The 23,639-nt window shown below is 47.3% G+C and overlaps 2 protein-coding genes across 2 annotated transcripts in view; one reads left to right on the top strand and one right to left on the bottom strand.

Annotated features, from left to right (window-relative positions):
- The window catches only part of MPI (mannose phosphate isomerase), a 28,056-nt gene extending 7,399 nt beyond the window's left edge, over positions 1 to 20,657 (bottom strand). Inside the window, exons 1-5 of the mRNA XM_084816912.1 lie at positions 20,500 to 20,657; positions 17,312 to 17,472; positions 10,075 to 10,202; positions 7,572 to 7,772; positions 5,913 to 6,054 (exon numbers count right to left, since the gene is read on the bottom strand). Of these exons, the coding sequence (XP_084673038.1) occupies positions 5,913 to 6,054; positions 7,572 to 7,772; positions 10,075 to 10,202; positions 17,312 to 17,327 (487 nt within the window). The 5' untranslated portion in view covers positions 17,328 to 17,472; positions 20,500 to 20,657. The remainder of the gene's footprint in view (positions 1 to 5,912; positions 6,055 to 7,571; positions 7,773 to 10,074; positions 10,203 to 17,311; positions 17,473 to 20,499) is intronic.
- Positions 20,658 to 20,824: 167 nt separating this feature from the next.
- SCAMP2 (secretory carrier membrane protein 2) overlaps positions 20,825 to 23,639 on the top strand; it is a 36,352-nt gene continuing 33,537 nt past the window's right edge. The window contains exon 1 of the mRNA XM_084816913.1: positions 20,825 to 20,990. Within this exon, the coding sequence (XP_084673039.1) occupies positions 20,934 to 20,990 (57 nt within the window). The 5' untranslated portion in view covers positions 20,825 to 20,933. The remainder of the gene's footprint in view (positions 20,991 to 23,639) is intronic.

Genomic DNA, 23,639 nt, shown 5'->3' with positions numbered 1-23,639 from the left:
ATGGTAGCACAAATCCAGAGGCCGGCTGCACCTCAGATGTCTGCCCATTAGGGAAACTTGAGAAATTTGGATCTTTCAGAATTCCAACACAAACTGACCTGATCCACCCATCCCGGACAAATGTGCACATCAGAACTTAGTTATCCACCGGCCTTTGCACTGTCCATATGTTCCGACGCAGATCTTGGCTCAAAAAAGTATCAAAATACATTTAAAAAGAGAGGTATTGTTCAAGAAAATGCATTTGAAAATGTGTATTTAATTTTCATGCAATTAAAAAAAAAACATGGATTAGGGGTCACATCCACTGTTAGTCGGATGTAGAGTACGCCCATTAAAACAACTAACTTAAGTCCCACTCATTTCAATGGGTATACTCTACATAGGACTAACACTGTATACTATCCTAAATGTGTAAATGGCACGAAATGGACTTATGGGTGATGACATGCAAAACTGACATGTGCTGGAAACAGACTGATGTGCTAACTACCTGCCCCAGGTGTGTTGTTCTAGAGGCTGGGTGGTTCTCCAGTTCATGAGCGCCCATGGACAACCAACACCCAGATTAGAGCTGTGCACAAAAGGCCTCTCAAAATTCTCCAGCCTATTTGTGGGTAGAGAAATTGGGGGGGGGGGATTTCTCCTAGGGGAGGAGAAATTATCTAACGGTTTCTCACAGAGAGGGATCACTATTGGCAAGGGTAGCAGCACAGATTCTTTCTTTTTTTCCCCTCAGGATTTATGGTTTATTGCACTGCCTCTGTAGGGGGCAACAGCATCAACTGTGCTGAGGCTTCCACTTTTCTGAGGCAGAATTTTGAATGTCTTTTGGTGGTCTTTTTGAGCTTACCTAATCCCCGCAAGGTGGCCGAGGGTGCCGTGTGTGTTTTCTCTCTCCATTACCAATTTTCCATTGCTCTGCCGCCTCCCAGGCCACCTGCGCTTCCTGAACTGAAAAGGCCCCATGGGAGGAATTGCCTCATGACGTCTTCCTCATGATGGCTTTAACTGAAGTGCGGGAAGCCGAGGAGGCTACAGGCTGCCACAGAGATGACTGTACAGTGACAGACAGGACAATCCTGCACACTCCTCAGTCAGGTAAGCCCAAGAACCCCAAAACCAACCCAAGAGAATTTCTCTGAAATGTCTCCTCCTTTGAATGTCTTTTTGAAAGCCATTTCTTTTCTATCACACTGAATGAGAATGGTCGAAAAAAACGTGGGAGAAATTTTCGGCACAGCACTAACCCAGACACACTGCAGACAGCAGGGCTATACCATGCCGCATCATTCCCAATAGAATCCCAGAGTCAGAAGGGGCCATCCGCTCTAATATCTAGGCTCAAAAATACGACCGACCATCCACCCATCATGCCCGTCCACCTCATTATCCTATACAATAGGAAGTTATATAATATATATATATATATATAACAATATATAATACTATATATTAGAGGAAGAATCACAGGGGAACCTGCATGAGAGTGAGCAAGAGGCTAAAGGTCAGTCAAACAGAGGCGATGAAACCCAGGCCTACAAGAAGAAGAGAAGAGTGGTAGTAGTGGGAGACTCCTTGCTGCGTGGGATCGAGACCCAAGTATGTCGTGAAGACCCATGGACTCGCCAGGTATGTTGTCTCCCGGGAGGACAGATTAGAGACGTGACTGAAAGGTTGCCTGCACTCATAAAGCCCACTGACAGGTATCCCTTTCTTCTCATCCATGTGGGAACAAATGATACTGCCAAGCGGAGCTACGAAGAGATCACGTCAGACTTTGAAGCTTTGGGAAGGAAACTCAAGAACTTTGGGGCCCAGATAGTTTTCTCATCCATCCTTCCAGTAGTTAGAAGAGGGATAGAAAGGGAATGAAAAATACTCTGGGTGAATGACTGGCTACGAAGGTGGTGCCAACGAGAGAGATTTGGATTCTGGGACCACGGGCTATACTTCCTGGAAGATGGGCTGTTGGCTAGGGATGGGTTGCACCTCACAAAGGCTGGGAAGAATGTGTTTGGCCACAGCATGAAGAACTTCATCAGGAGGGCTTTAAACTGAATCCTACGGGGAAGGGAGATGTAATGTTGGGGGTAACAATGGACATAGGCGCATGCACTGCAATGGAGAGAACAGCTCTGATAGCGCCCAATAATAGTCTTCAGACACATGTAGGAAGAAAGCCAGACTATGAAGCACATGGTCTTCGATGTCTATATACTAATGCCCAGAGTATGGGAAACAAACAGAACGAACTTGAACTCTTAATACAAGAGGGAAATTATGACCTGATAGGTATAACTGAGACTTGGTGGGATGACTCTCATGACTGGAATACAGCAATTGAAGGATATAACTTGTTCAAAAAGAACAGGAGGAACAGAAAGGGAGGTGGGGTTGCACTGTATGTGAAAAATACATATCTCTGCACAGAAATACAGGAGGAGGAGCTTGGTAGCCCCATCGAGAGCATCTGGGTTGAAATAAATGGAGCAAAGAATAAAAGGAACCTGGTGGTCGGAGTCTACTACCGGCCACCCAATCAAGGAGAAGACAAGGATGAAACTTTTGAAAAGCAAATAGCCAATGTTTTAAGGAAGCATGATGTAGTAGTAATGGGGGACTTCAATTTCCCCGATATTTGTTGGGAGACAAATTCTGCAAAACATGGCCCCTCCAGGAAATTCCTGACTTGTGTGGCGGATAACTTCCTCCTACAGAAAGTAGAGGAAGGAACTAGAGGATCGGCTGTCCTTGACTTGATCCTAACCAACAGAGATGACTTAGTGGATAGAGTAGCAGTTACAGGAACTCTGGGGGAAAGCGACCATGATGTACTTGAGTTCTTGGTTCTAAGGGAAGCAAAAGCCGAGTGTAGTCAAACGCGTACCCTTGATTTTAGGAAAGCTGATTTTCATAAACTCAGAACAATGATCAGTAAGGTCCCATGGCAAGCGATGCTAGCGAGAAAAGGAGTCCAAGATGGGTGGGAGCTTTTAAAAAAGGAAATTCTCAAGGCACAATCACAAACAATTCCAACAAGAAGAAAAGGTGGAAGACAACAGAAGAAGCCAATGTGGCTTCACAAAAAGCTTAGGGATGACCTGAAAACAAAAAAGGACACATATAGGAAGTGGAAAGAAGGCCAAGTAACAAAGGAAGAGTACAGGCAGATAGCACAGAATTGCAGAGATGGCGTCAGGAAGGCTAAAGCTGAGAATGAGCTGAGGTTAGCAAGGGATGCTAAAAACAACAAAAAGTCTTTCTTCAGCTACATGCATAGTAAAAGGCAGAGGAAAGAAATGGTGGTTCAGCTATTAAATAAGGATGGCAAAATGATAACAGATGACAAAGAAAAGGCAGAGGTGCTCAATTCCTACTTTGGCTCAGTCTTCTCCCAAAAGAGGGTCTATGACCCCCCTGGCAAAGGCGAAGGACAGGCTGAAGGGGCAGGATTGCAGCTGGAGATTGACAGGCATATGGTCAAGGAACACCTCATTACTTTGAATGAGTTCAGATCTCCAGGGCCAGATGAACTGCATCCTAGAGTCATAAAGGAACTGGCAGAAGAACTCTCAGAACCGCTGTCTATTCTCTTTGAGAAATCATGGAGGACGGGGGAAGTGCCAGATGACTGGAGGAGGGCGAACGTTGTCCCTATCTTCAAAAAGGATAAAAAGGAGGAACCTGGGAACTACAGACCAGTCAGTCTGACATCAATCCCTGGGAAAATTCTGGAGCAGATCATAAAGCAATCCATCTGGAAGCACCTTGACAACAATGCTGTGATTATTCGAAGCCAACATGGATTTGTCAAAAACAAGTCCTGCCAGACAAATCTGATCTCATTTTTTGATCAAGTAACCTCCCTTGTGGACCATGGGAATGCTGTAGACATCATATACCTCGACTTCAGCAAAGCTTTCGACAAAGTGCCCCATGATATCCTGATGAGCAAACTAGCTCGAAGTGGGCTAGATGAAACAACGATCCGGTGGATCCACAGTTGGCTACAGAATCTGACTCAGAGTGCTTTTCAATGGGACCTTCTCAAGCTGGGGAGAGGTAACGAGTGGGGTACCGCAGGGCTCAGTCCTGGGCCCAGTGCTCTTCAACATTTTTATGAATGACTTGGAGGAGGAGGTGCAGGGAATGCTGATCAAATTTGCAGATGACACCAAATTGGGCGGGATAGCTAATACTTTGGAAGACAGAAACAAAATTCAAAGTGATCTGGATAGACTGGAGCGCTGGGCAGAAAACAACAGAATGGCATTTAATAGGGACAAATGCCAAGTTCTGCACCTAGGAAAAAGATTGTAACCAAATGCACAGTTACAAGATGGGGGATACGTGGCTCAACCACACTACGAGCGAGAAGAATCTTGGAATTGCTGTCGATCACAAGCTGAATATGAGCCAACAATGTGATGTGGCTGCAAAAAAGGCAAATGCTATTTTGGGCTGCATTAATAGAAGCATCGCTTCCAAATCCCGGGAAGTACTAGTTCCCCTCTACTCAGCACTGGTTAGGCCTCATCTGGAGTACTGTGTCCAGTTCTGGGCACCACACTTTAAGAAGGATGCAGACAAACTGGAGAGGGTTCAGAGGAGGGCAACAAAGATGATCAGGGGACTGGAAACAAAGCCCTATGAAGAGAGACTGAAAGAACTGGGCATGTTTAGCCTTGAGAAGAGAAGACTGAGGGGAGATATGATAGTACTCTTCAAGTACTTGAAAGGTTGTCACAGAGAAGAAGGCCAGGATCTCTTCTCGATCATCCCAGAGTGCAGGACACGGAATAATGGGCTCAAGTTACAGGAAGCCAGATTCCGGCTGAACATCAGGAAAAACTTCCTGACTGTAAGAGCAATACGACAATGGAACCAATTACCTGGGGAGGTGGTGGGCTCTCCCACACTGGAGGCCTTCAAGACGAGGCTGGACAGCCATTTGTCAGGGATGCTCTGACTTGGATTCCTGCACTAAGCAGGGGGTTGGACTCGATGGCCTTGTAGGCCCCTTCCAACCCTACTATTCTATGATTCTACAATTAAAAAAAACCCAGATGGATATTCACCACGTTAGCGAAAAAGCTACACAAGACACACAAAGCCCGAAAAAAATACGATGCCCGTTAGCTGCAACCTTGTAGCTCCCAGTGTTAAACAAGTTGTCCACTTGTGTATGAGAGAGAGAGAGAGAGACAGAGAGATTTGTAGCCACCTAGAATTGGAGGCAGCGGTATGCAACCGAGGAGGGCAACATTATATGTACTTAAGCATTGGGTAGCTTTATGGCAGGGGTGTTGAGCCTCTTTCAGTTTTGGGGCTGAATTCAATTTCAGAGAAGCTCTTGGAGGGTGCATTCCAGTGGTAGGCAGGGCAAAAAGGATGGAGTTGACGGAAAATGGGAGGGGCCAAAATACCAACATTTTTTAGCTTAAAACTCTCGTTGCCAGTAACTAAGCTTTAGGAGAGGTATTTCAACCTTTTAGAACAGGGTAAAGATGCGCAAAGGCTGGAAAATCAAGCTATCAGCGGTCGGAGGAAACGTGGTGGGGCCAGGAAGAGGGTGTGGCTGTCTAGAGAGCCTTGGAGGGCCGGACAATGAATATAGAACAGCCAAACCTCAGTGCCAAGTCTCTGCAGTAGGATCGTTTACTTAAGCTCTTCAAGCCAGGGGTGGGCAACTTGTAGCCCTCCAGAAGTTTTTACCTACAACTCTTATCAGCCCTAGCCAACATAGCCAATGCTAAGGGATGATGGGAGTTGTAGGCAAAAACATCTGTGGGGGGCATAAGTTGTCTGCCCCCTGCTGTAAGGAATGCTCATTATACAGAAATCCCATCACCTGTTGAGGACACACATCTTGACAGGAACACCACGATCCTTATTCCCTACATGCTTACTCTGGAGGAAAGCCACAATCTCTTCAACAGGCCGGAAACCACACAGGCCCTCGAAGGGGGTTAGGGCAATTGCCAACTCTGGCTTGTGGTTGGCATCTGGGTAGTGCTCTGGATACTGGGCATGAAGCTTTTCTGCCAGCTCCTGGAAAGGAAGAAAGGAAGAAAAGAGTCTTGAGACTTGGGCATGTGCTCAAGCATCAGAGCTGGGCTGCTTTGATTGTTGAACCTGTGATAGGCTCTACCCTGGTCAACGTGCCACAGAGCCCACAAGGGCTCACGCGATGCACACAGGGGTGGGATAATTAGTCAAGGAAGCGTAGCAAGAGGAATCCATGCTGCCACCCTGAAGAACCTAAAGTTATCCATTAACAAGAAATCTTGGGGTTGGATCAAAGAGGTTCCCTTTCTGAACCAGGTCATTGTATATAATGGCCGAAAGCTACATTTCAATAAACTTGGCTTGACTTTATATCCCAGATACATCCTTGCCTATAATGTTGGCTCCTCCAGTTCCACCACCCTCCACTGTCTGACAGCCTCCTGCTTCCCAAAAAACCTTCATCCTTTCTCCCTCACTGCCCCTTAGGTCTGGAATTGCTGCCCAGAAAACTTGTGAGATGACCTTCTCTCTCTCTTCCTTCCTGCTCAAAAGCTGTGCTCTGGCTTTTACCTGAAGCCTTTGCCCCAGCCCCTTAATTCCTATGGTCCCCAAACTCGCGACCTCCAGATGTGTTGAACTGCAACTCCTGCCAGACCTAGCCAGCAGAGTCGATGGTGAAGGATGAATAGAATTCCAGTCCAACAACATCTGGAGGGCCACATGTTCCCCATCCCTGCTGTACAGTAAGGAGAAGAAAATATATGGCTAAGTCTGGTCCTGATATTTACTATTGCAAAACATTATACATAAAGTATTTCAATAAACTTAACTGAAAACTTTCAATAAACTTAATTGCCTGTTGTCCATGATTTGATCTTCTATAATAAGTCAATTGTGATAAAATGGTACATTCCACATTCTGTCATGCCATTTGGATATCAGAGGAGTTGCTGCTTTCTTCCAATGCCCTGCTATACACATTTTAGCCACCATGAGCAGGTTTACAACAACCTCAAGATTGGTATCGTATAATCAAATTGTTACAGTGACACAGTAATGCCACTTTAGGATTTTTTGTTATTGAACAATACCAGATTATGCATCTTAACCAGCCTTCCTCTGGATATGTTGGATTGCAACTCCCAGCAGCATGGCCAATGGGAATGACGGGAGTTGCAGTCCAACAGGTTAGGGAAAGCTGCTCTTCAGAAATTTTTATCTATCTATCTATCTATCTATCTATCTATCACCCACCCATCTGGCTGGTCACCCAGCCACTCTGGGCGATGTACAATAATAGAAACAGTTTAAAACAACAAAATCCTACATTAAAAACATCATATTTCTAAAAATACCCTAACCCACCCCAAATGCCTGCCTGAACAACCACGTTTTTAATGCGTGGCAGAAGCTCATTTGAATCTGAGACCGGTCACATAAAATGCATCACAACGCTCGAGAATCCCACCGTTCAGGCACCACAAGCGAGCATGAGCATTTTCCACAAAGAGGTCCCAAGTGGAGAGTCGGGACAATGGCGCCCAACGAAACGGCCTTACCTTGGTGGGATGGGCCTGGATGGACAAGGCCGTGTTGACAGACAGCACTTTGAACAAGAACGGCAACTGGCCCTGGAAGGTGTCTTTCACCTTGGAGCCTAGGCAGCCGGGGTTGTCTGCGATCCATTGCCGTAAGGTCTTCTGGGGGATGCGATTGTCCAGAATCACCGCATCTCCTTTGGGGTGAGCGCCCATCCAGAGCTAGGACAGGAGAAAGAGAGAGACAGACACACGATTCATCAGTGTCTCGATAGCTGCATTCAGTGGTAAGCTCAAGGGGGGAAAAGACTGTAGTATAGGGCCCTCCAGATGTTTTGGACTACAACTCACATCAGCCCAAGCCAGCATGCCCAGTGCTCGGGGATGATGGGAGTTGTGGTCCCAAAAGCATCTGGAGGACACCAGGTTGGGAAAGTTTGGTGTAGGGAGACACAGGAAAAAATGAAAAAAATAAACCAAGACTAAGCTATTGGGCTGGTTTGTATGATTTCCATTCTATGTTTTACTGATCATTTTTCCCTGCTACCGCAGCACAATCAGTTTAGAACATGCCAAATCTGGATCCCACATGCCGGGCTGCCCCACCCTACCTATCACTAATTCTGGCTAATAAGTTAATTCAAAAACCACAGCACATACAGAGTGGGGCAGTGACACTTTTAACTGCAACAACTTACTGGGCATGTATCTCGCAGGTATCAAAAGCTTTTTGTGGCTGCCAGTTCATTTCCAAGCCTAATTCACAGTGCTGCTGCTGACCTTTCAGTCCTTAAGGCAGCCTCCCACAACTGGTGCCCTCCAGATGTTTTGGTCTACAACTCCCAGCATTCCTGACCGTTGGCTGGTGGAAGTTGAAGTCCAACTCATCTGGAGGGCACCAGGTACCGGAGGGCACCCACACACAAGAGGGGAGCTCCTTGCAGGCTTGGGAAAACCCCAACATTTGCAGAAGTACAGAAAAACAATATTGAGAAAAATGATCCTGGGGAGGGTGGGGAAGTAACCCAAACAACCCAATGAGGACTGGGTATCTTCAGTAACCACAGAATGCTAACTGACTGTTGTAGTGGGTGGAGGTAAAAAAAGGGTGCTTGTGGGGGTGGGGGGGAAGAATGGAAAGGATTGGGTGGAACAATTAAAAGCAGCACTCTACACTGCAGCAGCCCCACTTGTCCTTCCTTAACCTGGGTTGGCGAATGCCTTGTGTTTAATAGCATGTATTTATTTACATCTGTCCCCGTTTTTCCTCTTGGAAGGAACTCAAGGCAGCTTACATAGTCTTCCTCCTGTCGATTTTATCTTCAGAACAACCCTGTGTTGGAACTAAGAACCTACATTTTCAATCTTTGTGATCGCTACAGACCAGGGGTGGGTAACCTGTTGCACTCCTGATGTTTTGGCCTACAACTCCCATCAGCCCTCGCCAGCACAGCCAATGTAGGCCAAAGCATCTGGATTATAGGCCAAAACATCTGGAGGTCCACAAGTTGCCCACCCTTGCTGCAGGCACCAATTTGCCAATCAAGACTGAACATTAAAGTGTCTTTTTGGAGCAATAACTAATAATTTAAATTTCAGAAAAAAACAGGCCCTTGAAACAACTAATTGCAGTTCTGAATGAAATTGTCTAGAATGGTCTTCCTCAATCTGTTGCCCTCTAGTGTTGGACTACAACTCCCAGAATTCCCCAGCCAGCATTCCCCCAGAATTCCCCAAACAATTGGCTGGGGGGATTCTGGGAGTTGTCCAACACATCAGGAGGCCCCAACAGTTTTCCACAGAAGATCTTTACTGCATTCACCATAGCAATTTTAAAAACATATGGCACGTCACAAATACTCCCAAATAGAAATAAGTACAAATCAGTGCACAAATACAGTACAAAGCACAGAATACAAAATACACAAATACGCTCACTCCCCAAAACCAAAGTTTCAGATAATGGGGCGAGTGTTCAGTTACTCTTGAGCCACAGGTACAATAACTGACAGTGCGATCCTATACACGTCTCCTCCGAAGTAAGGCCCACTGAATTCAACAGGCATAACCCCAGGATAGCGGGTATAGGACTGCAGCCTTAAGTCTGTTGTAGCAAAAGCAATGACGACCAGAAAGACGAAGGGGGCAACCCCCAGCCAGCATGCTGGGAGTTGTAGGGCTTTTTTTCTTCCCAAACATGCATAGGACAGCATCCAAACAGATTTATTGTAGCATAAGCTTTGCAGAGTCTAGTTCACAAAAGTGTATGCCACAATAAATCCGTTCGTTGTCATGCCACAAGACTCACTGCGCCTAAAAACAACAAAGTTACTCATACCTGATTTTTACGGTAAGGGCCCTCCAGCAGCCGCTTTTGACAGGGGGCCAAACTCCAAATGGTTTTGGTCAGGACTTACCCATCTTTCTGTTTGCACCTTGCTGTACACAAAGAGTGGTGTTGGCTTGACATGGGGAGTGGGGGGTGGGAGAGTAGCCCCTGGGGACTAGGAGAGCAGGCGCTTACCTCCGCATATGGCTTGTCCGCTTCGATCTGTACCATCGGGTCACTGCTTGCCAAGAGCTTGGCCACTTCGCTGTCCTGGCCTACCTTGCCCCAGGCATAGTTCTGCACAGCACAGGCAAGGGGAAACACTGAACAAGCAAAACACACAGACACAAAAGGTTACTCGAGGACACAACACAGCAAAACCATCGCCACAATCACCACGCCAGAGCCGAAGAAAAGAGCCCTGCTGGATCAGACCAAGGGTAACAGCACCAAGAGGGACCAGAAAAAAACAGCCGCCAGGCTGGAAACCAACGTCAAAAAAGAAGAACAGTGGCACCAACTGAATTCCCAACACATTTTGACACTTGGTCTTCATCAAGGGAAAAATTCATGGAGATTCTTTTGGAGGATCCCCTCCCCCTTGTTTCTGCTAAAGAAGACTGAAGAAGTATTAGGCAGATACTTAATTAGGTGGATATTCTTGGGTAGAATACTTTTCAGTCTTCCTTGGAAGAAGCAAGGGAGAGGGGATCCTCCAAAAGAATCGGCAAGAGATTTTCCCTTGATGAAGACCAAGTGTCAAAACGACTTGGGAACTCAATCGGTGCAGCTGTTTCTTTTTTGACACCAGACTGAGGGTCCATCTAGTCCAGCATTCTGTTCACACAGCGGCCAACCAGCTGCCCACGGGAAACTCACAGGCAGGACTTGACTGCAACAGCACCCTCCTGCCCATGTTCCCCAGCAACTGGTGTACACAGGCATACTGCATCTGATACTTGCATTCTGATACTCCCCCAGTGGGGTAAGAGTGTCTAGGCCCTTCTTAGACCATTGCTACAAACATACCAGTTTTGCAGTCAAGGACATGCTTGCTTTCTTGCTTTCTTCGTTTCCTGCCTTTTTTCCTCTTGTGCGAGAGGGTGCTGTTGCGCCCATGTCCTGCTTGTGGGTTTTCCGCAGGCAGCTGGTTGACCACGGTGTGAACAGAATGCTGGACTAGATGGGCCTTAGTGTCATCCAGCACAGCTCTTCTTACATTCTTCTGTTCTCTTGCAGGGAGCCCAAGGAGGCTTACACAGTCCTCCTCTCCATTTTATCGTCACAACAACCCTATGAGGTAGTGTGAAGGGAGGAAGGGGGCTGCCGTAGCTCCCAGCAGTGTAGGCAAGGACAAACAGTTACCAAGATGGGCTGTCACCACCCCTTGTGTCCACCGCAGCTTGAGCCAGGGGACTCTCAGAATTTACAGGACACTCCTAGGGCTTCAGAAATAAGAACACCTCCATTTCGAAGCCCCAAGCCTAAAACTTAAACCAGCAGCGACAACCAAGCAGAAGGCTCTGGCTTTAGTACCAAGGCTTACTTGGGAGGAGGCACACAACACTTGAGATGGGTGTGAAGTCTATTTACATGGGGAATAAAAGGCATACAAGAACCAGAGTACATTTAGAAACAATAATTCAGTCAGAAAATAACAGAAGTTACCTAAGCCTGCCAATATGCACCTAACCACAGGTCTTCAAATAGGACAGAGCCAAACAGACATACATGGAGTCCAAAGTAAAGACAGAAACAAAGACAAGCGAAACCAAACGAAGGCAAAGGGCAGCCATACCCCCCTTGTTTTATACTCAGAAGCCTTTGACAAATGTGATGTGAGCCTCCGTAGCCAACCACTAGTTGGCTGAATAGTTCTCCTAGACTTTGGGGAGGTGGGTAAGAAGTTGTCACAGAAGCCCAGCTGAAATCATTCAGTCTAACTGGCAAAAATTCTGCTCCGGCTTTGAAGGGCCTTGAGGCTAGAACAGTTCGAGGTAACACACGCAGGTGGTTTAACAAGTGTATGCAGGCCCATCTTCACAAAATGGAGTTTTTATAGACAGCTACTTCACAAAAAGAAAAAGTGAGGATGCTGTTGCACTCGTGTCCTGCTTGTGGGTTGGCCACTGTGTGAACAGAATGCTGGACTAGATGGACCCTTGATCTGATCCGGCATGGCACTTCTTATGTTCCTATGAATTCTTGACAGGTAGGTTAGGCTGAGAGTCAGTGAGTGGCCCAAAGTCACCCAGTCAGCTTCATGGCCACATGGGGTCTAGGACCAGGATCTCCCAAGTCCTAGCCCAACACTCTAACCACTACACCACACTGGCTCTTGAACAGGCAGGTAATCTGCTGCCCTCCAGATGTTTTGGACCACAGCTCTCATAATGCCTGACCACTGGCTGTGCTGGCTAGGACTGATGGGAGTTGTAGTCCAAAACATCTTGAGGGCCCCAGGTTTCTACCCCCACTCTAGGGAATGTGAATTCCCCCTCCAGAAATATTATTATTTATCGTATGGCACATTTATATCACATTACATAAAAACATAGAGCATAATAAATATGAAATGTAAAATATAAAATATAGACAGGAATATTACAAACGTATGTCTAGGTTACAGATATAGTTTTTTACTTCAGTTGTCACAGCCAGGAAATCAGCAAGTCTCCATTGTAGGCTCGGTTTTGACACTCTGTCACTATATGTTCGATAGTTTGTTTTTCAGCCCCACAATCACAATTTGATGACATTGTTTTGCCCCATTTATAAAGGGCATCTGCACATCTACCATGACCCGTGCGAATTCTAGTACCAATCACTTGTCACAGGATGACAGAGAGAGGTGAAGCCAAAGCTCAGGATCTTGCTGGGGTTGCTACTTCGCTTTCCGCTCACTTCAACTTCTAAATTGCCCATTAACAAATCAGAGGCTGATTTTATCCCAGGATACACTAACTGGGCGAACAAGCCCCTCTCTTGTCTCTCTTTTCCATTCTGATCTTTTCTGGCAATCTGTGTCGTCCAAATGTGTATTTTCATCGGAGAGGAGAGGGAAAAAAGTAGTGGTCGGGACATCCAGTTCACTATAAATAGCTGGAGTGCATTTAAGGGCCATCATCTTGTGCCTGACCAGGGCTGGATGTCTAATTTGGGAATGGCAGGAGACATGAAGCAGGCTGGCATGCCTCAGAAGGTGCCAAGCATACACCAGCGGCATTTAGAAAACCTTCTCTACAAGCCTTTCTACAACCCCAACTAAATAAACCTACATACATTGTCCAAAAGCTTTCCAGATTCTGGGATCAGCATACTTCCATACAGACATATACATCTATGCAGCCTCATATCGAATTACTGGGGGCTGTGGAGGGCTTGTCTGTCTCTGCCCTTTCCACCTAATCCACCTGCCACTGCTTCTCTTCAGTTGCAATCCTATGCATGTTTAGACAGAAAAAAGTCCTACAACTCCCAGCATCTCCTGTAAGTTTTTATAGTTGGCTTTCGGAAGGGATTTTAGGAGAGATGAGAAAATCAATTAAGGCCACAATCCTATGCATGTTTAGACAGAAAAAAGTCCTAAAACTCCCAGCATGCCCCAGCCAGCTGACCCAAGAAACCAAGGCCTCGACACCTCCATGTGAAAGCTGGGGTGCAGTGATGCAAGGCAGAAAATTTCCCAGTGCTTCATGGTTCAGCGGAAAACTTGCTATTTCATAAGTTTATTAGTGACAATAATTGGATGCCAATTGCAAATACAGTATTAGGGAAACCAGGCACTTCCAAAGTTGTAAATGAGTGGTCGTCAGTGTATCACGCACAGTTGTTTGAGTTGCTAAAATGTATTGGGGTGCAATCCTATGCATGTTTAGTCAGAGAAAAAGTCCTACAACTCCCAGCATTCCCCAGTCAGGATATAGGACTTTTTTCTGTCTAAACATGCATAGATTGTGCCTGTAAGCTACAAGAATGTTTATCCTCCTTTGCAACTTACAAGCTGGTTGGCGATCCACCACCTATACACCAGCGCTTCACATGCCAGATAGAGGTCCGAATAGATATGTAGATGCTCTTTGCATGCCAGGTGATGTTTTGGATAAGAACTGTTTAAACTCTGTCTCCACTGCATGGAGCTCCAACCAATTTGTAAGCTGACCAGTTGCAACGGAGGACAAATGTTCTTGTAGATTAAAGACGCAATCCTATGCATGTTTAGACAGAAAAAAAGCCCTACAACTCCAAGCATGCCCCAGCCAGCCATGCTGGCTGGGGCATGCTGGGAATTGTAGGACTTCCCCCCCCCCCCCCGTCTGAACATGCATAGGTCGCGCCCTTAATTGAGTTTGTCATTCCCACTAAAATCCCTTCTGATACCCAGCTATTAAAACATACAAGAGATGGCCCTAGGGTGTCCTCCTTTATAGAGGACAGTCCTCTACCAGAAGGTGACCTCTATTTGAAGGGCTGCCCAGCTGAAGTCTGGTTTCATTATTATTATTATTATTATTATTATTAATAATAATAATAATGCATTTATATCCCGCCCTTATTCCTCTTGCAAGGAACCCAAGGCAGCTTACATTATCCTCCTCTTCTCTGTTGTATCCTCACAACAACAACCCTGTGAGGTGGGTTGGGCTGAGAGTCTGTGACTGGCCCAAAGTCACCCAGTGAGCTTCCATGGCCGAGTGGGGACTAGAACCCGGATCTCCCGGCTCCCAGTCCGTCACTCTCACCACTACACTATGCTGGCTCTCGTAGATTCTCGTTTAAAGAACCACAAGAAGGGAGAGCAGTGGGGGCCTTTGCCCCTCCACAGTTAACAGCACCTGGATAGCAGCCTGAACAGGGATACAGGGCACCTGGTCACAATCTTCCCCACTATGGTAAGATCCATTGTGTTTCTATTTATAGGATAGTCAATATTTCTAAATTGACATCTATACATCCAAATCGGCAAATGAAAGCCTTGGGATGGGTGGGGCCTCTGCCGGCATGCATGCACACACATGCCCATTTTCATAGACAGACACTCCCACACACACACACCATCCATACCACACACACATGGACACCATTAATATATATATATAAATATTTCCTTTCTAGCCCCACCTCCTTACTTGATCCATGCAGATCAACTGCAGGGCAGGGAGCTCCTATTAGCACTGAGGAAAGGAAAAGCAGATCAAATATAAGCCCTTTCCCCTCTCTGGGCAGGGGAAAGGAGCGGAGAGGAGGGAAGAAGCTTTGCAGGTTGGAGGGAGAACCCTCGCAGGCTGTATTTGGCCCACGGGCTGAATGTTCCCTGTGTGTGCTCTAAGCTAAGCCCAAGTTCAAATGAATAAAGGAGTGCTCTCTCAGGACATTCCTATATGGTAAGGGTCAGGGCCGTGTGTCCTGCTTTGGCTGCAGCAGAGTTTAGATTCAAGCCTACAGGGGGTTCGCCAGTGGGGTTCAGGCTGCAACAGAGGTGGTCGAAATACAGGCAGAAGTCAGAACACAGGCAATCAATCAGGCAACAAGGATCAGGCAACAGCAGGAGTAGTCAAGGTAACAGGCAAGGGGTTAAACCCAGGAAATCAGTCAGGTACCTTACGCAGTCCAAAAGGTCAGGAAATAGAGCATCAATCACAGGGAGGCAAGGTACACGGCACAGGCAGGATGGACCAAGTTGTTCCCTCACTAGTTGGGGTTTCAGGGAAGGCTTTTAAGCCCAAAGCCTGCTCAACCCCAGCTGCAGTACTCAGAGCGCCATGTCCAGAGCCCTACTCCTGAGCCACTTTCTCCCAAGGAGACCTCTTCTAGAGGCGAGCACTCTTTCTCACATGCCAAAGCTGCGGCCCTTTCTGTGCCCAGGGCTACGGCTGTATTTGTGTTTCATCCACCAGCTGTGTCCAACCCTCCTTCACTGGCTGAAATAGCTACTCTGCTAACTCAGGCACCTGATGCAGAAGAAGCTACATGGATATGCTCATTACAGGCAGGACAGTCTCTTTAGGAGCAGCTTAGGACCTTAGAAGTAAGAGATAACAGCTGTACTGATAAGACTGTTACTGAGTACTAATTGGTTTCTGAGCATGTGTAGTGTGCTTTCTTTGTTCTGTAAGTTTCATTATGTATAAAGATACCCTGTTTTGCTTTTTGAGCAGACTCAGCTCTTAGCTGACTCCCACAGCTGTGTGGTGCTTTAATAAATGTCTGATTGCTTTACCTTACCTGCCTTGGATATTTCCTTAACACACAGGAGCCCTACTAGCCTGTCGATTGAGGTGACGATGCTCCTGGGGGTCAGGGGGTGGCTCTGGATCCAAGGCAGCATCCCTTTCCTCCCGACGGGGATGGCCCTGCGACCATCTCCGGGTAGTCTGGACCACCAAGGGGGATGTCTTACCCCATCACTTGTAACCTGATCCTTTTAACCAGAGGAGCCAGGGATCAAACCCAGCTCTGTCTGCCTGCAAAGCTGCAAAGCGTATACTTTCCTGAAGATACAGGCAGACACCACGGCAATGAGGGGGAAAGTATCAACTCCAAGCAGGCAGCTGTGAAAGGTTCAGTCTCAGTGCCAGGATCGCCACCAATTTGGCAACCCAATCAGCACAAGATGGACAGGAGATGCCTTTAATGCCACCCTAGGCATGATCTCCATAAGGCAGTTTTCCCGGACCTGGGGCCCTCCAGATGTGTTGACCAGCGGGGATGGTGGGAGTTGTGGTCCAACACATCTGGAGGGCCCCAGGTCCGGGAAAGCTGCCTTATAAGGTTATAAAGAACCCTGCCATGGCTTTTGGGTCTCCTCCACCACAACCATCATCAAATGGATCTTGCATGATGTACCTATTATTTTTAACACACACGCACCGAAAGCAAGCGGCTCTCTGCACAAGCACAGCACAATCCTATGCATGCACGTCTCTTACTCAGAAGTAAGCGCTATAAAGTTCACGGGGACTTTCCCCCTGCAGCGAGTACGTATAGGTTTGGCAGATTTAGGGCACAACCCTATACATGTCTGGGCAGTAAAAAGTCCTACAACCCCCAGCCAGCCATACTGGGAGATGTAGGGCTTATTTCTGTCTAAACACACATAGGATCGCGCCCTTGCGCATCCTCCCTTGCGCGGCTCCTCATCCGGACGCGCGCTCCCCTTTCTCCTTCCTGCACGTCCCCCAGGCCCGCATGCCGCCAGCCTCCACCGACTTTTCTCCATCGCTCTGGTCCCCCGATCCCCATCCATTCATCCCCCAAACGAGGAGGAGCTGCCGCCTCCCCGGGGCTTCTATCCAGGGCAGAGATGTCCCGCCGCACGCCCCATCTCCAGGCCCCACCGTGCGAGCCTCTGCCGAGCGCTAGGCGAAGAACCGGCTCGGCTTCGCTTCGCTTCCTCCCTTCCCCGTGTAAACCCGGCCCGGCCATCGCTCACCTCTCAACTCTGCCATACTTCCGACGATGGCCAGCCTCGTTCCCCAGCCGGCAAAAGGAGGGGCGCCGCTTCTGCTGCCGCCACGCCCCGGCCGTGCACGCCGGGAAAGGTAGTTCCTCGATCCGGATTCTTCCCACTCGCGGCTAGTGCGCGGCGGGGCGCTGAGCAGGGCCCGGGTCCAGGAGGCGCAGCAACGGGAAGAGAGCAAAGGCGGGTGAATACTGAGCCCTTTTTAATGGGATCATCAGTGGAGGATCAAGGATGGTCTGCTACCTTCCCGGGGTCCTAGGGGCGCTGATACCTGAAACCATCGCATCACCTGGCAGAGCCCAACTGGAATGTCTGCACGCCCTCCTCTTCCTCCATATCTTCTTAAGGGTGCAATCCTAGGCAAGCTTAGACAGGAAAAAAAGTCCTACAGCTCCCAGCATTCCCCAACCAGCACAGCTGGCTGGGGAATGCTGGGAGTTGTAGGACTTTTTTTTTTTCCTGTCTAAGCTTGCATAGGATTGTGCCTCAAGACTCTGACATCCTGACTACAACATCCAGTCAGACTTTTTTCCTTCTTCCTCCCATTTTTCTATCCCAACCTAATTTTTGTACTGTCTTGCTTGATGAAGAGATCTGGGGGTCTTAAAAGCTTGCACATTTTTACTTATTTATTATTATTTTGCGATCTTTGAGTTGGCCTAGAAGAGATTTTACAGATTTTAGAATTTTTTTTAATGGGAGATAGGATTGCTTTCTTGCAAGACCCCTGTATCTTTGAACAGCAGCACAACAGGTAGAACCTCAACCAGTGCAGCAGCAATTTAACACACAGATGCACTTGGAGGGGCCGTTGGACCAGTGAATTTCGTGCTTGCCATGTGGCTGTTTCTTAAAGGCCCAGCAAGCCCTGCAAAGACCAAAGGGTGCTGACCCAAGGTGGAGCTAAACCCAAGAGTGATCTGTCTAGAGAGCAATCTTCCTCACCCCGGTGTCTTCCAGATGTTTTGGACTACCATTCCCAGCATTCCTGACCATTGGCTATGCTGGCCAAGGCTGATGGGAGTTGTAGGCCAAAACATCTGGAGGGACAGGAGTGGCCCATTTCTGGTCTAGAATGAGACTTCATATACACGGTTTATATGCTGACATTGAAACCTAGACTTGAGTTCTGCGCTATTAACTGAACCACAGTGATTGACGTGTTATGGGTGAGTTTTTAACCAAACAAAAATCCATGGGCTTCATGGTCCAATAGGATTAAGAACAGTACCCCATGGCTTGCAGGTGCTGGTAGAGACTTAATAAAACAATAGTAACATTCAAATGAGATGTCTGCCAGACCACTCTTATGCATGTTTAGTCAGAAATAAATCCTACTGCCTTCACTCCCAAGGAAGTGTGCCTAAGATTTGGAAGAGGCAACTGGTTGAGAAAGTGCACTCCCCACATCAGCAGGTGGGATGGTTGGGCAAGGGCTCAACTGGAGGACCCACCACAACAATCAAGACCAAAATAATTTTTCATTTCTTACTCCCAGGGAACCGTCAGACTGGGCAGCTAGGGCAGCTTACTCTCCCTGCCATTGCCTGTCCCCTTCCCATCTGACACCAGGCCTGCGAACATGGCATACTGGTTATTAACTGGGGTCCATCGCATTGACAGTTATCTCTTGCCCATGTTGAAAGATCTTCCAAGGACAATTTAAAAGGGATGGTTTTGCTCTATAAAAACCTAAAAGAGGGATGTGCAGAGTTCAAGCTTGTGGGTCTCATACCGCTTGGATGGTATAGAAATGAAAAAAATGAAATGACAGCTGATATCAAATTAAAAGCTATTATTATTTTAAATAGGAATGTCTTAAAGAAGTAACCTCCTTTGTGGACTGTGGGAATGCTGTGGATATTATATATCTCAGCTTCAGCAAAGCTTTCGACAAAGTGCCCCATGATATCCTGATAAGCAAACTAGCTCAAAGTGGGCTAGATGAAACAACGATCCGGTGGATCCACAGTTGGCTACAGAATCGGACTCAAAGAGTGCTTATCAATGGGTCCTTCTCAAACTGGGGAGAAGTAACGAGTGGGGTACCGCAGGGCTCAGTCCTGGGCCCAGTGCTCTTCAACATTTTTATGAATGACTTGGAGGAGGAGGTGCAGGGAATGCTGATCAAATTTGCAGATGACACCAAATTGGGCGGGATAGCTAATACTTTGGAAGACAGAAACAAAATTCAAAGTGATCTGGATAGACTAGAGCACCTGGCAGAAAACAACAGAATGACATTTAATAGGGACAAATGCCAAGTTCTGCACCTAAGAAAAAGAAACCAAATGCACAGTTACAAGATGGGGGATACGTGGCTCAACAACACTACAAGCGAGAAGGATCTTGGAATTGTTGTCGATCACAAGCTGAATATGATCCAACAATGTGATGTGGCTGCAAAAAAGGCAAATACTATTTTGGGCTGCATTCATAGAAGCATAGTTTCCAAATCACATGAAATACTAGTTCCCCTCTACTCAGCACTGGTTAGGCCTCATCTGGAGTACTGTGTCCAGTTCTGGGCACCGAACTTTAAGAAGGATGCAGACAAACTGGAGAGGGTTCAGAGGAGGGCAACAAAGATGCTCAGGGGACTGGAAACAAAGCCCTGTGAAGAGAGACTGGAAGACCTGGGCATGTTTAGCCTTGTGAAGAGAAGACTGAGGGGAGATATGATAGCACTCTTCAAGTACTTGAAAGGCTGTCCCAGAGAGGAAGGCCAGGATCTCTTCTCGATCATCCCAGGGTGCAGGACACAGAATAATGGGCTCAAGTGACAGGAAGCTGGATTCTGGCTGAACATCAGGATAAACCTCCGGACTGTTAGAGCAATACGACAATGTGACCAATGACCTGGGGAGGTGGTGGGCTCCCCCACACTGGAGGCGTTCAAGACGAGGCTGGACAGCCACCTGTCACGGATGCTCTGACTTGGATTCCTGCACTGAGCAGGGGGTTGGACTCGATGGCCTTGCAGGCCCCTTCCAACCCTACTATTCTGTGATTCTAATATGAAATCCGGGATTTCTCTGCCTCCCATCGCATACTCCTACCATGGGCACAGAGTTGCTTCTCAACCCCGTTTGCGAAGCATGAAAGCCACCACGCATACAGTGGTATCATTATCTTATCCGCCATCGTATCGCACTTACCGAGTAAACACGCATATTACTGCGCACTACACGATACACTACGGTACGGAGCTCCCTTATGGCTCAGCGCGCATGCCCAGAAAGCATCTCTAACTCTCAGCGGTTCTCATCCGCTTTCCTCCCTCTCCGCGAAGAGGCCGAGCGACGCCGCGCCCTCCAGTCGCGCATGCGCTCTGCCTACTATATCTTTCCTCTCCCCTCCACCCTTTCCCTGCCTCCTTTCTTGTTCCTCGGCTGATGAGGTCACAAAGGGGGAGCGTCTTTGTCACGTGGCGAACGAACGAACGAACGAAGCGGCGTCGCCCGGGCCGCGCTGCGCAGGCGCGATGAGAGTGGGGGCCGTTCTCCCGGAAGTGTGTGGTTTCTAGGGAGCAGGAAGCGGACCGTGTTGGGAACAGGTGCAGGGGACTTCAGGCCCTCGAGAAAAAGTGGCCATGTCAGCCTTCGACACGAATCCTTTCGCGGACCCGGTGGATGTGAATCCCTTCCAGGTAAGGCGAGGAGAACCACTAGCTCTCCTTCTAGAGGGTCCGGGGGGGGGGGGCAAGTGGGAGCGTTTGTGACCACTCAGAGGCAGAGAGGAGGCCACGCCCTAAACTGAGTGCACCCCCTAAACTGTGAGAGGGAACCTTGTCCTCCCCGCTACACACACCGTCCTTCCATTGCAAAGGAGCATATATAAAAGCCTGGGAAAGATAGCATAGGAACCAGTACTATAGGGCGAAAAGAGGCGTTTTGAGTCCAGTGGGGCATGTGAAGAGAAGCAAGGGGGTCGGCAACTGGCGGCCCTTGAGCTGAATCCTGCCCCCTTTGCAAGTATTCCCTTTTGCCCCTCTCCCCGGGTTCGTTTGCGTCCGTGTTCCGTCTTTATTACGTCTGCTTTTCCTCCAAGGAGCGCAAGGTAGTATATAGACGTTCCCCTTGCATTTTATTGGCACAGCAAGCCTGTGGTGAAGGTTAGACTGAGATATAGTGATGGGGCAAAGGTCAGCCATTGAATCTCATGGCTGAGTAGGGGCTTGAAGGTAGGTCTCTGCAGTCCTAGTCTGAGAGGCTAACTGCTACACTGCACTAGCATTCTCAGTTGCCAAACCAGGAGCAAAAAGAAGAGGGGGTGGCTTGAGGAGCAAGGTTTGTAGCCCAGTCCTAGGCACGTGTATTCAGAAATAGCCCCACCAAACATTGAGGAGGGACTTAACTCCCAGGTAACAGTGCAAAAGGTTGTAGTCTTAGCCATTTTAGGTGATTTTGGCCTGCCGGCCCTGACCTGCTTCTAAGAGAGCCAGCATAGTGTAACAGTTAGGGTGTCGGAGTAGGACTGGGTACACATAGAACGAGGGAGGCTAGGATAAAAACACAATAAAAATAAAAGTGATTGGGTAAAGATAAAGAAAAACTAGTTTTTGACCACTTTCTTAATCTTTGTCTTGTTTGTGCAGCCTATGGTAAACGCTCTGGAAGTATGTGCTACTGTATACAGTGCCTGCCACCTTAACGCTAAAATTATAGGTGTAATTGCAGGAGTAAGTGGGGGGGGGGATAATTGATTTATAGCCCAGGATGTGAAGTTAAATATGAACTTGAGCACGCTCCGGGAGAGAGCGCAGGACAGGAAGGCCTGGCGTGCTATGGTCCATGGGGTCACGAAGAGTCGGACACGACTGAACGACTGAACAACAACAAATGTGAAGTTACCAAGGGGGCTTCTGATCTGGCTTAAGGCAGGATTTGCAGTTCCTTCAGCTGTGGAAGGAGGTGGCCTTTAAACAACATGGATGCAACACAGTTTTGTTAAGGGGCTGAGGCAGAGCCACTGCTGTACAATTTTTATCTCTTTTCTCACTGAAATACCAGCTAGCCTTTGGTACTATGCTGTGGCATCCCCTTATAGAACCTCACTACACTATGCCCTTGTATTCTTTACCTGTGATGCTTCCCTGTCTATTCCTGAGGATCTTGTTTCTGCCCTGCCCATTGCCTTTTCTTAAGTACAAGGCGTATAGTGCTTGTACGATTCAGGTACTCCTTTGAACAGAGTTGTGTATCACAAGAGTGTTAATATTAATAATCTACCATAGAGTTCATCCTTATAAAGATTTTCCTCTGAAATGGTATGTTTGTACCAGCTTTAAAGTATATTTGCCATTACTTTCCCTTACCTCTTCATAAAAAAAAAAACATGTTAAGGGGTCAATCCTATGCATATTTAGACAGAAAAAAGTCCTACAACTCCCAGTATTCCCCAACTAGCACAGCTGGCTGGGGAATACTGGGAGTTGCAGGACATTTTTCTGTCTAAACATGCATAGGATTGCACCTCAGAGCCATTAGGGGACACTATATAACATTGACTGGTACAAATCACCTGGGCTTTCCCAGTTTTTATGGTCAGATATCTGAAAATTGAATGAAAGGTTTGGAATTTCAGACTTGAGTCTTTAGCTGAGGAATGCTGGGAGTTTTAGGACTTTTTTCTGTCTAAACATGTATACAATTGTGCCCTAGATAAATTTGTTTAGACTACAGAGGTCTCAGAATTTCTAGCCTAGGGGGTTCTGTAGCTGGGCATTCTGTGTACAATACCTTTACCAAAGCCAGCATGGTATAAATGTTTAGAGTGTTGGACTTGGACCAGGAAGGTCCAGGTTTAAATCTCATCTACTCAGTCATGATGTTTTCTGGATGGGTCAGTATCTCTTTCTCAACCTAGCCTGCTTTGTGGATTTGATGTGAGGAAAAAGTAGAATGACCCACATATATTCCACTATTTTCCTTTGAGGAAAGTAGGAATCAAATGTAAATATTAATGTAAGGAGAAGGAGAAGCCAAGAAGTGTAAGTCTATTACCCTAAGTGAGATCCAGAAGACATGACTGTTTCTTGTTTCTTTACACACAGGGATAGTTCAGAGGGTGAGGGGCAGCAATCATGAGATACCTTAGCTGCATGGGCATGCTTCCTCTCAAAGTTTGTCTTGGGAAATAAGCCCTCCTATAGAGAACTGAGTGGCTGGGAGGAAGAACTGTGACTTCATTGTTTGCACGGGGTTGGGGGGGGGAAGGACTGTTTTTGCTTCCTGACTTTTTTCTAAGGAGCCATAGCTCTTGTACTCTGGCCATTGTAACCATTTTCTTAATTATT

Source organism: Heloderma suspectum, chromosome 11, assembly GCF_057233095.1.
Source record: "Heloderma suspectum isolate Gila_16-S chromosome 11, 16-S_ref, whole genome shotgun sequence".
In the NCBI taxonomy this organism is placed as follows: domain Eukaryota; kingdom Metazoa; phylum Chordata; class Lepidosauria; order Squamata; family Helodermatidae; genus Heloderma; species Heloderma suspectum.
The sequence above is the reverse complement of the archived record's forward strand: the minus strand, read 5'-3'. Positions and strand labels throughout refer to the sequence as shown.